The sequence below is a fragment of the Castanea sativa genome, chromosome 12, assembly GCF_040712315.1.
Source record: "Castanea sativa cultivar Marrone di Chiusa Pesio chromosome 12, ASM4071231v1".
Lineage (NCBI taxonomy): Eukaryota > Viridiplantae > Streptophyta > Magnoliopsida > Fagales > Fagaceae > Castanea > Castanea sativa.
Window position 1 is genome coordinate 1,154,714 of NC_134024.1, and position 14,053 is coordinate 1,168,766.

At 36.6% G+C, this 14,053-nt stretch overlaps 1 protein-coding gene across 2 annotated transcripts; it reads right to left on the minus strand.

Annotated features, from left to right (window-relative positions):
* Nucleotides 1-459: 459 nt before the first annotated feature.
* LOC142619043 (dynamin-2A-like) lies at nt 460-13,683 on the minus strand. 2 transcript variants are annotated; one of them, XM_075792120.1, is made up of 22 exons: nt 13,161-13,683; nt 12,396-12,446; nt 12,178-12,298; nt 11,826-11,918; nt 11,013-11,074; nt 10,659-10,776; nt 10,080-10,419; nt 9,360-9,507; nt 8,264-8,365; nt 8,027-8,146; nt 7,682-7,765; nt 7,389-7,516; nt 6,689-6,773; nt 6,381-6,519; nt 6,065-6,141; nt 5,823-5,879; nt 3,305-3,461; nt 2,997-3,151; nt 2,543-2,656; nt 2,386-2,453; nt 2,005-2,174; nt 460-1,171 (listed from the first exon to the last, which is right to left on the minus strand). In XM_075792120.1, the coding sequence occupies exons 1-22, from the start codon at nt 13,314-13,316 to the stop codon at nt 915-917; spliced, it is 2,802 nt and encodes a 933-aa protein (XP_075648235.1). In that variant the 5' UTR covers nt 13,317-13,683; the 3' UTR covers nt 460-914. The 2 variants fall into 2 exon arrangements, with proteins under 2 accessions (XP_075648235.1, XP_075648233.1); XM_075792118.1 differs by having other exon boundaries at nt 460-1,174.
* Nucleotides 13,684-14,053: the final 370 nt, after the last annotated feature.

Genomic DNA, 14,053 nt, shown 5'->3' on the forward strand with positions numbered 1-14,053 from the left:
GCCCCAGTGTGTGAAATAAACACCGCTTCTATTATATCGCCATGCACGGAAAGACAAAACTCAAGCCAAGTGTTAACATTACATGGCAACTGAAAAATCTATCCATAATCATGTACTTTAATACACATAAATGATTTAACGAACTACCAAAGAAAAGACTCAATACAAGCATACAGCAAGGTAAACAACTGGATTTATTAATTGCACAAATTGGAATCTATCTATCAAAAAATAATACACCTGGTGACATTATCCAATAAAACACAAAGAAGGAATTATTATTTCCAACAACAATTAAATTCAAGCATACTGAAACAAAAATTTACTCAATTATTTATTAAATTATGATGTATGGGATGTTCTATTTGAATCAAGGGAGGTCACGATAAGAATTTCTCACATCAATGTTCATAACTAAAAATAATCTCTCTCAAACATCTTCATGTGACACATAACACAGAATAAAACGTGGATATATAAGAATGGGAAACAAAAAATATCTCCCTTTACTAGAAAAAGATGTTCCACATGTTACAAGGCCATCAAAGATGGAAAGTACACATGAAATCAGAATCAATACAAGCAAATACATCTCTAGCATCCAAAAATGAGCAAGAAAAAAGGAAAATTAAAACTTTATGAGAATGGAGAAAAATTGAATAGAATATAATAATTGGATTTCAAGTGAACCTTGAATCCATCGGGCCAAGCCATGAGAACCTGATACCAAGTAATTGAAGTCTTCTATGTACACAAACACCCTCCCTTCCTTGCTTCCTCTCTCCTCTTCTAAAGATTCTAATAGTATAGAATTTAGGGTGACCATATGCTTGAATCATGAAATGGGGCTGAGTGGTCTCCCCCACCAAAAATGCAACGAAAATATGAGTCGTCAATCAATGTAAGTCGGCCATTTAATAGTATTTGTAACCCGAAGAACCAGACTGTGGTGGTGGTGGTGGCAACCGATTAGGAGTACGCCGGCTGCTGGAGTTTGAACCAGAGTTCACATCACCATTTTGTGCTGGGTCGCTGGAATTTCTGCTGTGACCATTGGATCGAGACCTAAAAGAATCACTGTGGGAATTGTAGTCAACAGAGCCATTAGCAGCTGCATCAAATGCAGATCTCCAGTCATCGCCAGAAGGACCACTGGTTCTAGGACTGCTTTCTGCTAAGGAAACAGAGATTAAAACATCAGAAAACAATTTCACGAAAGAAAGAGGAAAACACAAATATAACCAATCATTGAAACAACTTCCGGACATGGCCATCTTATCAAATTATCAATAGGCATTAAAGGAGTAACTACAGCGGTCATGAACAACACCCCCACATTTGGGGGGAAGGGGGTGGTGAAAGACTGAACAAAGAACATTATTGATAATTAAAAATATGTTATATATCATGATATTTCAGGGTAAAGGCCAAATCAACATAATTTACAAGTTCATAACACATGCACTTGATGGGTCATTAAATAAGACCTTGCCCTCAACCTTACTCTTACAAAAGAAGATGCAATTTCAGCTCAAATTTATAGGCTACATTGACAATCAACAGTAACCCTCCTTTCTTGGGGTTTGGGAATAAGTGGGACACTAAAATGGTTGGATGTATGAGTTGACCAATGTGAGTGAGTGGAGAGGGGATTGCTTCGCCCACCATGATAGTGTTACTATATGCACAGCCCCTGGATCCAACATTGTGAGGTAGACCGTGTTATAAAGGTCCTCATCCACCATGGATGGGTAACAAACATAAAATGTAACGGGACATGAACGTTATCCATCCATCTATAAGCCTAGTTTTCAATCTCTAGAATGATTTCTCTACAAAAATATAAACTTATGGCATATCATAAATGAATATATTTTTCCTTTGTTAAATTGTTTGTCAAAAACAGACATTTTCAAGGGTTTAAAGATGGTGGATAACACAAACCACTAATCAGCTGCATTCAGACCTGTGTAAGAGAGGAGAGAACAGCTTTTATGTACATACCTGCTCCTCCATTAGAAAAGCTGGAAGCAGCAGAAGCTCGGTTGTCATGGATGCTAAGTTGGCGCGTTAGTTTAGAAAGGAGAGAAGACTGTTTTTGGTAGCGCTCTCTCCTACGTTTTACATTCTGGTCCTCTTGAAGCAGCTCTTCAATCCTGCCTGTGCTCTGTGCACTATCCATGCACAAATATAAAAATGATTACAAACAATTGTTCACTATCAACTACCTAAGAACCTTATATTTTATGGCAGAAAAAACAATATGATGGGAGCCACATATTGCAGTTAGGTATGGAGCACAGTAACAAGGCAGTCTGTTAAGAAAGTTCACGGTAGTGCAAAAGGAAAATCAACAAATTCCATGTAAATAGAGAAGCATGCAACCTGACAGAACTGTACAACTGATTTAGCATGTCTTCCTTGGCTTTCTCAACTTGGCAAAGAACAACAGCCTGTTCAACGAGTCAATCCCAAATGTGTTAAATCATTTCACAAGTTGACTTTAGGGATGACAAACGTAAAGTTGAAAACGTTGGCTTACTTTAGGGACATTTGCAGCCAAACTGTTCAAAACTGCTTCAACATAACCACGTACTTCTTGAGACATCCACCGAAGCTCCTCTTCAGGATCAGCAGGTTTTCGAGTCATCATATCCTTGAAAGTACAGGAGGGGAAGGAAAAAGTTAGTTAAAAAAACTTCATAATTTTGTGCACGAATACTTATGGATCAATTTAAGCTAAATAGAGGTTAGTAGGCGGTTCAATCAAAATTGCACTGGGACATTACTTTTATTGTGTGTTTGGGTGTCATTTGTAGATCATCAACCAAGAGATGATCATCAACCAAGAGAACTAGAGTTCAAATTCAAAATTTATGAAATTGGAAGAATTCTTCAAATATAATCGGAGGGAAAAAGATTTATACAAGCACCATCAGAAAAGAGATTTATAAAATAATTTAGATAACAGCAGCATCCATAAATCAGTAACTCACCAGAGAACCATCAGAAAGACTTTGTCGCATACCACCTTCAGTGGGTGTACCCTTCAATTGTCCTGCTTTAGAAGGTTGAATAACACTTCTTATCTTATTCATCCATTCAATCTTATCTGCCATACTCTCAGCCTTCAATACAACGGCACTATGAGCTGCAAGACAAATGGAGGTTGAGTTGAACATGGGGTTGTAAGAACCTTTTTCTTTCTTTCTTTTTTTTTTTTGGGGGGGGGGGGGGGGGGGGGGGGGTGGTTGTGGGGGGAATATCATCTAAGAAACAAAAATAATGAAAGAAAAGGACATACCTTTCAACACAGTTTTATATGGAACCTTGCTAGTGAGCTTGAACACAAGACTGGGTGCTTTTCCAGAATCTGGTCCATTAGCCTTCTTATCCTTCGAACTCTTTGCTGGAGGTGCTGGTGGTTCTTCCTCGTCTGAGACCTCTTCAATATTACATTCCTGCACAATAATTACATGAGATGGGTGATCATTGCTATTAGCATGAAGTACCATACCAAATGACATTCCAAAATTATACTACCCCTTCATAGGCATGGGTAGACATGTATAAATTGTTTGTGTGATTTATAATTCACCCATACATTTATTAAGATAGTAAAGCTAGTATGACATTGCATCTTCCCAAACCAAATGATAAGCAGATTTATGAGATATGCCAAATTCTACAATACCTTACTGCAATATCGTTTGCATTTCCAAGAACAGCTGACTTTCTAGAAACAATTCTTAACATTTAAATACAAGCAGATTTTCATGATACCAACGTGGCTCCATAATTTCATAGTGTCTACAATCTCAGCAAGATAGTCAACAAGAAAATTCACTTCTCCCTTGTTATTGTGGACTAAAAATGGAAAACAAAATCTCTAACTTAGGGTTCCCAATGAACATAGCAAAAAGACAAACAGTTGCTAGGCATCAATTTCCCTTAATGCTTCCATATGAAAAAAAATTCCAATTGCTTTCATTTTGAATTAGCAGAACCCAATAGCCCACACCCAATTTTATAAAAGAATTTAAAAATTCTCAGTTCTACAAAAATAGCTTTGCCTAGAACCAATCTCTAACAGGGTTAAACCAAAAATCAGTTCTACAAAATGATTTACATAGATTCAATAAATTCAAAATTCAATGAGTTAGATATACAGCATTCCAGAGCAAACATAAGGATTATTACATGCATTGCTATTCGGCTAAGTGAAAACGAGCATATTCACTAGATCACATAACTGTAGTACTTCACATACATAATTTATGAATTTGTGACCCTAGAAAAAATGGGCCGCAGGCCTGCAACCCCACAATCCCATACTATAGAAATAGTGTGAATGCACCCAGTTAAGATATCAGGTGAGCCCAATAACCTTGTGAGGCATAACCCAATGGATACCAAACAAACAGAGCACCAACGACCACAACTCACAAGCTATGGGGCAGTGAAGAAGAAGATGATCCACTGACTCCCCACACTTCTTACACATATAGCACCAATCAAGAACAAGCACACGTCTTTTGCGACGGTTATCAGTTATTAAAATCTTACCTAAGGAAGCAGACCATAAAAAGAAAGCTCCCCTTGGAGGAACCTTCGAATGTCATATCATTCTCCAAGGGAAAGATAAGAGGGTAGGAGGGTAGAAAGAAAGATAGAATCCTCTAACCTCAAAACCTTTACTCCTAGCTGGCTTCCAACAAACCCAATCAGGACCCAAACCCCACACCGACGAAGAGTAGACCATATCCATAAATAGATCAAAGGATTCTTGTTCCCAATCTTGAGGGGGACAACGGAATTTAGCATCCCAATGAATCCTCCCACTAGACCAACACATAACCTCCGCTACTGAAGAATCCTTTATCCTACTAAGACAATAAAGTTCCGAGAAAGCCTCTTGGAGAGTACGATCTCCACACCACACATGCTTCCAAAACTTCACTCTAGTACAATCCCCCACATCATTCAGAAGGAGTTTAGAAAAATTCAGCCAACCACTACTAATATATCTCCACAAGCTAACACCATAAACACTAGTCACCTTTTTCGTGCACCACTCACCCCAATCATTCCCATATTTCACCTCAATAACCCTCCTCCATAGAGCATCGTTCTCCATGCCATACCTCCATAACCATTTCCCTAACAAGGCAGAATAAAACTCCTCAACCGTCTAACACCTAACCCTCCAAGCTGCAGCGGCTTACAAACCTTCGCCCAATTGACTAAATGAAGTTTAGAATCACCACTAATACCACTCCACAGAGAGTCTCGTTGTAATTTCTCCATACAATTTGCCACCTTCCCAAGTAAAGGCAGAAGGGAAAGAAAGTAGGTAAAGAGTTGTGGAGACTTGTACTTCATTGCTTGTTATGGTGTATTTGGCGTGAAAGAAATGCTAGAAGCTTTGAGGGATATGAGCGCTCAATGTTAGATATTTAAGTCTTTTTTTCTACGCACTCTCCTTGTTTGGAGTGTGGTCTTTTGTTATTTTTCTTGTCTTTACCTTCCTGTTTTGCTTGATCGTTGTAACCTTGGTCCTTGATTTGTGCCCTCTTAGTACATTCCCAATGTACTCGGTTGGCTGTTTTTCTTTGCTTATTAAAATTTTTCATTACTTATCAAAAAAAAAAAAAAGATATCAGGTGAAACTTTAAAGTTCTGTCCACTTACACTTCCTGTCTGGCTTTACCAAGGATGATGGAATTTGAAGAAGTAAAAAGACTCCCAAAAAACTTGGGGTACAAGATAATTACTAATAATCACAGATCTGACAGTATAACTGTATCAACTGTTATCCTTACCTCCAAAGTGATGACTCCACGAAAATGTCTTTCCTCTTGCTTTTTGGTGTACCCAAGCTGTAAAATAAATGAGAGGTCAAAGTAAATCCTACAGGTCACAATCATAGTAATGGTAGTAGTACATCAGCAATAAGTACACACATCTTATTTTATAAGACTTTAAATGTGAGGATATTATTGAACAAACCCAATTAGTGAATGTAGGCATGAAATTTGGCAGGCTTGGAACTAATGTTACAAACCTTTCCGGTCTTCTCGTTCAAAACAAACCACCGCCGACTCCATCCGTTAGTTTTTGCACTTTTCTTTAATATAAAACCTGCAGAAAATATAAAGATAACAACATATTAAACAGGAAAAAAGCAAGACAAAATGCACAGTTGTTATGCATGGTTGCCTGAAACTTTGAAAGCCTAGATGACCCCAGGTAACGGCTATGTTAACTTCCCACAAATGCTACTTCGGCAAAATGCCACTTCCAACATGCATAAAAAAGAAAAATGCCCCCTAAAAAGTGGTATATACATTCTCATATGAATACAAAATGTGCATACAAACCTGCCGTTATTTCTCCTTCAGGGCCTGCAGTCTTCAAACCTGAACTCTCCTGTGCTTCTTTCTCTGCCTGACCAGATTTCTCCTTCATTGATTTCAAACTTCCACCAGTTTGTTGACCAGCCGTCTGAGGACTAGTTGCCTAGGACAAGTAAATAATTAACATATAATGAGCAAGGAATACTAAGAGACTAAATAACTAAAATAACAGGTTATATATATTAGTTCCCCAGGGGACAGGAGCAACAAAATCCAATCAATGCACTTCTTCCAAACTCATCCACTTTACATTGGAGAAAGAGATCTCCTACCCTATTTAGCATTCCTTGCTCTGCATCTTGTCCTTTTTTTGTGGAACGTGTCTTGAGCTCCTCCTCCCGGCGCTGTCTCTCCATTCTGGGGAAAAAAAAGATAGATCATCCTGGTAAGTTGCAGGTAAATATTGGAAAATGGTACAAACAATTTAATATTGAACTAGCAATGAACACAACACACTCAGGAACAAGACACACTTATGGAAGAGGAGGACACAAAATTTCATAATCCAAACATTAAATAGAGTTCTCAAGCTATGTAATGATGGCAAAGCTTTTAACTCAACAGCTTTACAGAAATTGCAAGCATTTAACAAATGTCAAACATGCTAAAATCTGAAACCAGATGCTTTATTTCGATAATACACTCAGGAAGAAGACACACTTGAGAGATAGAGAGGGAGAGAGAAAGGGAAGAAATTCAATCAAGTGAAGATTATATAGAATTCTCAAGCTATGTAGTGATGATATAGCCGCTAAAGGCTTAAAGCAGGCATGCCATCACGTTACAGTTGTAGAGTTTAACTCAACATTTTTGCACAAAAAAAAACAAACAAGCATTCAAAAACTGTCAAAACATGTTATGGTCTGTTACCCACGCAACATGACATGTCACAATCTGCAACCAAATGCCTTAGAAACTAAAACCAAATGCTAAAACACATATTTCAGGCAAAAGAATAATTAAAAAAAATACCTTCTTTGCACCAAACGGATAAAATGTTGGGGCGGCACAAAAGCTCGCTCCATATCTACTAGTGCAACAACCATTTTCTTTGCTTCATTCTTAAACCCATCTAAAGCAGCACTTGCAATTGTGACAACCTTGTACAAGGTTAACATTGGTTAAGTTTCACAAAACAGAAAGATAAAAACAGAAGTGAAGTTACACCACCCAAACTCGACTTCATACAATTGAACACAGTACAATTTATTTTTAGAAAAAAAAAATAACAAAGAAAAATTTGACAAGAAAGTAAGGCACCATACCTCTCTCTTAAAAGGAGGGTATCTTCCAAGACCCGGTGTACCATTTGCAGCAGCAGAAACTATATCTACCAGGACACGGTGTACCTATTTGTTTGCACAAATGATCCAAATAAAGATTATACAGAAGAGTGTGAATGGCATGTATTAACTGTAGAAAAGCTCTTCCAGACCAAATAACTAGAAACACTTTTTGTTCCAAAATTTTGAGTCATTGTAAAGAATGTGAAGGCTGATTGATAGAACCCAAGAAATGATAGTCTCTCAAGCCTTCAATAGAAAAATATTTAGGAAAGCCCACTGAAGTCATAAGTTAGAATCTAGATGGTCGTGAAAGCCTGGATTTACCTCATCAACACAGAGTCGTGATGGTTCTTTTGCAAGCTCCAAGACACCTTTAATTAAGGATCTTAAACCCTTTTCAGGGGATATGAGATATGGCTGATAACCATCCGCTTCTAACACAATCTAATACAAATTTCAAAATGGAAAGGTCAAAGGAAGACTCAAAGAGAAACCTTGAAAGACAATACAAGATGACCTATAATAAGGGAATTTGGAAAATAGTGGAAGGACAAAATATACCCTCTTGACATTATTGATATCAAAATGTCTGTCTAAAGGAAGTTGCTTGATTCTATTTGGAAAGTTCCCCTCGAAGCTGGCAACAATTTTCCAACCCGCACCCTGCAAAAAAATTAGTAACAGCGGCAGCTCAAACGCATGACTCAAGAAGCAATTAACTGAATGAATATCATAAGAATATCATTTGCTGCTGAATGCCACAAATAGTTCAGTTACTGTTGAAGAAAGAGGCAATTGCCAATGGCACAGGCTATCCAAATGAACGACCAGATAAACATGTGAAGAAAGCTAAGGATCGCACCAGATAAATTTCTGAAAAAAAAATATTACTATCACCATATACAAATACTTGAAACAAAATGTCATTTCATACACAGCTTCTTGAGTAAAACCGAGGGAAGAGGAAGAGGAATGCTGGCAAGAAGCATAGAGCAATTATATCTATTTTTATAAACTCATCTTACCATATAATATTTATGTAATCACAAAATTTTCTTCATACTACATAAATGATCTCTTAGAATAAAGTCCAAGGAAACCTGTCAACTCAGCAGTCAGTACATTCACTAACTTATAAGGACTTTTGAGTTTGCTACCACTGCCTGGAACACACCAGCTAAAGTTAAAAGTTTTCCTTGGCAGTTTTAAAAAACACTTCTTCTTTTTTTATAAGTAGTTTTAAAATATACTTCTTTTCCGTCTACTCAAAACCTGACAGCTTAGAGAACCCACTAGAGTGGAATTGCCTCCATTTTTCAAAGGTAAGCTTCTCCATAGTGATTTGCTCATTTTTTTATTGATAAGAATTGAGATGGGCAGCAACTAACAACTTTAGAGATCTTTCACCTTTAAGAAAATTCCCAAGGTCAGCAAGGCAAATGTTGACCAATGAATGAGGAAAACTTCTTAACTACGAGAAGGTATATTAAGTAGATAAATTTCAAAATAATAAACACTTTGATTTATTGATAAATTGAAGGGATTCGAAAAGATTATATGCCAAATATAAATAAAAAATCCTTCTAATTGGAAAATTTTCATGCTTAAGACTAAAGTTTACTGAACTAAACAAAAAAAAAAGGACAGAAAACCTCACCTCACCGGATGTAACATGCTGGAGAAACTTATCCTCAAATTCACGACAAAGTTCCAAGGCTAGAGCCCTGGTGCCCTCAGAACTATTCACCATTTGCTCACCAAGCCTTACCAACTCATCCTGAACTACTTGAGACTTGCCCTGCAACCTGCACAAATGTGAAGGACAGGTTGATAAGGAGCCAAATTAGATGGAAATTCACAACATGCATGGCAGAGGGAAGACTGTAAATCCATTCATAAGCTGTTCTATTAGAAAAGGTATTCAGTCTTAAATTATATGCATGGCCATAATTTTACATGTAAACCTAATTAATTTGATTTTCACCTATCAAAAAAAAAAAATGCCTGTAAACCAAATTAATAAACTAGATTTATTCACTAAAAACAACCTGCATGTCAGTAGTAGATGGAAGCGCAAACTATGACCAATTTACAGAGCTAAAAATCAGGATGAATTTGTATGAGTAACCTAATAATAAGTGAACATTTGAAAACTGCCTCATATAAGTTTTGTCCTCCATACGTCACAAAACTCCAAAATCCAAACTTCTCAAGAATTATAACAAAAATAAGGAAATAAAGTCACATTTGTTGCAAGTAATAACATTAGTCATTACCAGATTAAATTTTAGAACAAAAGAAAAACAACTGATCTTAAAAATGCATGAAGACACAAAAAGTTCAAAACAAAATGTTATGGTATCAGCAAAAGACCCACCCAGAGAGGACATTAGGAAGCCGGACTTTCATACGATTGCGAATCTGCTGTGCCAGAGCATCCACCAAAGCTATTCTCCCAAGCTTACTTTGCGGGGCTCCAGTCAGTATGGACTTTAGACTTTCACTCTCTGCCCTCCATGCAGTTTCCAAGGAACTCTCGGAGCCAACAGATCCAGATGCGGAGGCTATTGCAACTGATTGACCTATTAAAGCAACCCATGGCATATCAGATGCTCTTGATGGCCCCTGATTTAACAGGAGAGCCTGAACGGCAGCCAGAGCTTTCTGGTCTGATGCAGCTTGATCTATTTTACTAATTACACCAATGGTTCTGGTACCTGTAATCAACATACAATTCCCCACTTAATTACTTATAGAATCAAATTATTAACAAAGAGAAAGAGGATGAATGCATTTGGGAATGAGGGGAAACAGAGCACATGAACTTTTGGATAGCAGTGCCTCATATGCACTAAGGCACAATTATTTACAACAGAACTTAGTTCACAGTAAGGAACAAAGTCAAATTTAACCTCCTGTCCCACAGAAATAAGTTAGAACCATAAAAGCAATTTACCATCTCCATCAAATTCCTTGGCAACTCTAAGGGCTCGAGACGAAGCAATTTCAGGTGCCTGGGCCGCAGGTACTATAACTAGCAGAATGGCATCGTTATGCTCAGCATATTCACTAACCTATACAAGAACCATTAAAAATTTGTTAATCAAAACTGTTTCTACTAATTCAAACACACAAACTACGACAAGACCATTCATTGAGAACCTATTTATTAAAAGTAGATAGATAAATAAATCAATTAGACACATCCGACAGAACCCATTGCAAGAATGATGAACTCTAGGGTCTTGGCCATATAAATCCTTGTATCAAACAAAGGTCTAAGACTCTAAAAGTACTAGGCACTACTTACCATTGACTCATCCATGATCCGTTGATCCAGCCCAGGTAAATCAATCAACTTCAGGGGAGGAGCTGAGGAGGAATAAAGTTAATAGAATATATAATAAGTACAACAAAAAAAACCAATGAGATCAAAGAATACACATGATGGCAGGGAATCAAATAAATGATGAACAAACCCAATACAGATGTCCATTATAACCTCTCAACTTGAAAAAAATAAAAACAAAGCAATTGATACCCTCATATTCAGAGCATTATACATAAAGCCTAAGTAAGATTGCAATTAAAAAATAAAAGGTCATACCCAGTACACAAGGCTCTCTCTTTTGTGGGGAAGGTAAATAAATTTTGTTTTTGAGCTATAACAAAATATATTTTTGCAATCTCATATCAAGAATTTTTGGAAAAACTTCTCATTTTGCAAATTAGGAAGTCATACACACGTGCGCACATGCACTCAAAAAAATAATAATAATAATAATAATAATAATAATAATAATAATTCATAAGTAAATCTAAGGGCATAATTTCTTTTCTTTTTTTTATGAAAATTCATTACATAAGCTCAAAGGACAAAGGGCACCACCCATGTACACAGGAAGTGTACAAAAGTTACATCAAAATTAAACACTAAAAGAACATTGATCAAGCAAGTCAGGAAAAGCAGCAAAAGGAAACAGCCCCAAAGTACCAATAAAAATAAAATAAAGTAAAATAAAAAAACAACCCCGAAGCATTTATCCACTCAAACATAATCTACAGGAATAAAATTTTAGAGCATAAGTTAAGAGGGATAAAGGACTATCAATTACGAACTGACCTGTGCTTGTGCGTAGCTTCAAGTATATTTCATCTCGACTCTTGCCAGAGGAACTCTTACTCAATCTATCCTGTAGAGAATGTCGCAACGCACCTGCAGAAGAACCACAACAATCAAGTAAAAAACATCAAACGGTTGAAGAGAACCATCCCACAGTGTTTGTCACATTATCACTAAACTTCCTGTCATCCCGCAGTATTTGTAAGGGATAAGCATCACAGACATCCCACAGGGCAGGTCAGTGCTACCAGAGAAATCCTCAGAAAGATTATGATTTTTGCAAGTAAAAACATTTCCAACCATAAAGACATGAAGTTAAACTAATTAGAGACTATCCATAATAGTTACTAACTTGCAGAAACTTGTTGCGATTTATTGTCAATCTGCAAAACAATTGATTTGCTGCTCAAAGAACCATCCCTCTGTAAATCAATGCTTATGGGTGCCCGTGTGGCACCATTTTCACCAGTTGGCTGAATGAAGAAGAGAAAAATTAAATAAATAATGCAATTCCAGGTTCTATACATTATACAAAATAATCAAAAAGAACCACATAAGATCCAAACTTACCAAAACAGGATGACCAATTAAACTGTTTAAGACAGCAGATTTACCAGCACCCTGTCCAATTGTTGGTGCACCAAAAAAATTATTACATCAGGATCCTCCAAACAGCCAAAGCGGTATTACACAGCATAAGAATGGACCCGAATGGTTACAAAATAGACAAACAACACTGAAATCAGAATTTTTCAATTTGGCCCCATCTTCAAACAGATTCTCATAATTTCCAAGCATAAATAAAACATAAAAAATTTGGACATCCCAATTAAAACTCAAAATTGAAACATAGCATAGTACTTCACATAGCACTGAGCTTCAAAATTTTACCGCAATTCAAATTCCAAAATTCCCTCAATTCCAAACAAACAATTAAAAACAGTTTCATCTAAGTGTTATAAACGACATCAATTCCAACCTCTGCATTCACTGTTCATCAAAATCCCCAACAACAAAACACTTTCAAGCAATCAAGCTATAATTTCTCTAACAAAAAGCGGTCACTGTAAATCAAGTACAAGAATATCTAAATTTTCTCAATAAGCAATAATGTCTTTGAAAGCTAATCTAAAATAGCACTTTCACTCGGTTTCCTATCCTCAGTTTTCACCATAACCAAACACATCAAATACCAAAACACATAAACTAGTCAAAATCCAAAAGCTCAAGCATAGAAAAATCCCTACGAGCACAAAATCTCCAACCAACCTATAAATACATACATCTCCATACACGCGAAAACAAAAGCAGAAAGAGGAAGACGAAGGAACTCACAACATTGCCGAGAGCAACGCAATTAAGAAAAGTGGAGGCTCTTCTAGAAGAAGAACCAGAGGAGCTTGAAGTTTCGTCAACGTCTTCATCGGCGAGCAGAGCCGTGGCCTGTCGCATCGACTCCGATAGCTGATACAACTCCTCGATCGCCTCCATCGACTCGAGCTTTCGAAGATCTCCGACGATCTGATTCTCAAAATTTTACGGATGAACGAAAAATCGGAGAAAACTGAAATAGCGCGAAGAGATCGATCGGAGTGAAATCGGAATCGGAGAGATCTGATGGAATTAGATCTCTTTCTCTGTGTTTCTCTCTCTCTCTCAGAAAATATTATGTGTTTGTATTTTTAGGGTTTGAACTTTGAATTGAATTTCAACGATTTGAAATGGGAAATAAAGGACGAGAGGTAATGCGCGAGAAGAACCCTTCTCTCTCTCTCTCTCTATCTCTCTCTCTCTCTTTCTTTCTCTCTCGTTCTCTATACTTTGAACTTTCTCTCTCTTATTTGAATCTTTTTTTTTTTTTTTAATAACTTGGTTGCTTTTTTTTTTTCAATTTAAAATCTTTCTCTCTCTTTTCTTAACAGTGTTGTTTTGTGTTTCTTTGATTTTTTTTTTTTTTTTTTTTTTGGATTGGATCTGAATCGGTTTGTGGGACCTATTTCGTCACAGTGACTTAATTGGTTCAATTTTAATATGAGTTAAATCAAAGCTGAAACTATTTTAAAATTTCCCTAGTTTTAATTTATTTCTATTTATTCATATTTATATATTATAAATTTATAACCAATTTTGATATGCATGTATGTTGACGTCAGATATAAAATCTAAGGGGTATTTAATAATATTGTTCTAGTAACACTATTTGTATTTTTTGAAAATACGTGTGGGTG

What these genes read in the sequence shown, in the direction of transcription:
- LOC142619043 (XM_075792118.1), bottom strand. Translation starts at nt 13,316, where the DNA reads ATGGAGGCGATCGAGGAGTTGTATCAGCTATCGGAGTCGATGCGACAG. An exon ending in TGAACGAGAAGACCGGAAAG is followed by an intron (nt 5,880 to 6,064) that starts GTTTGTAACATT and finishes TTTATTTTACAG; the next exon opens with CTTGGGTACACCAAAAAGCA. An exon ending in TGGCTGCAAATGTCCCTAAA is followed by an intron (nt 2,454 to 2,542) that starts GTAAGCCAACGT and finishes CTCGTTGAACAG; the next exon opens with GCTGTTGTTCTTTGCCAAGT.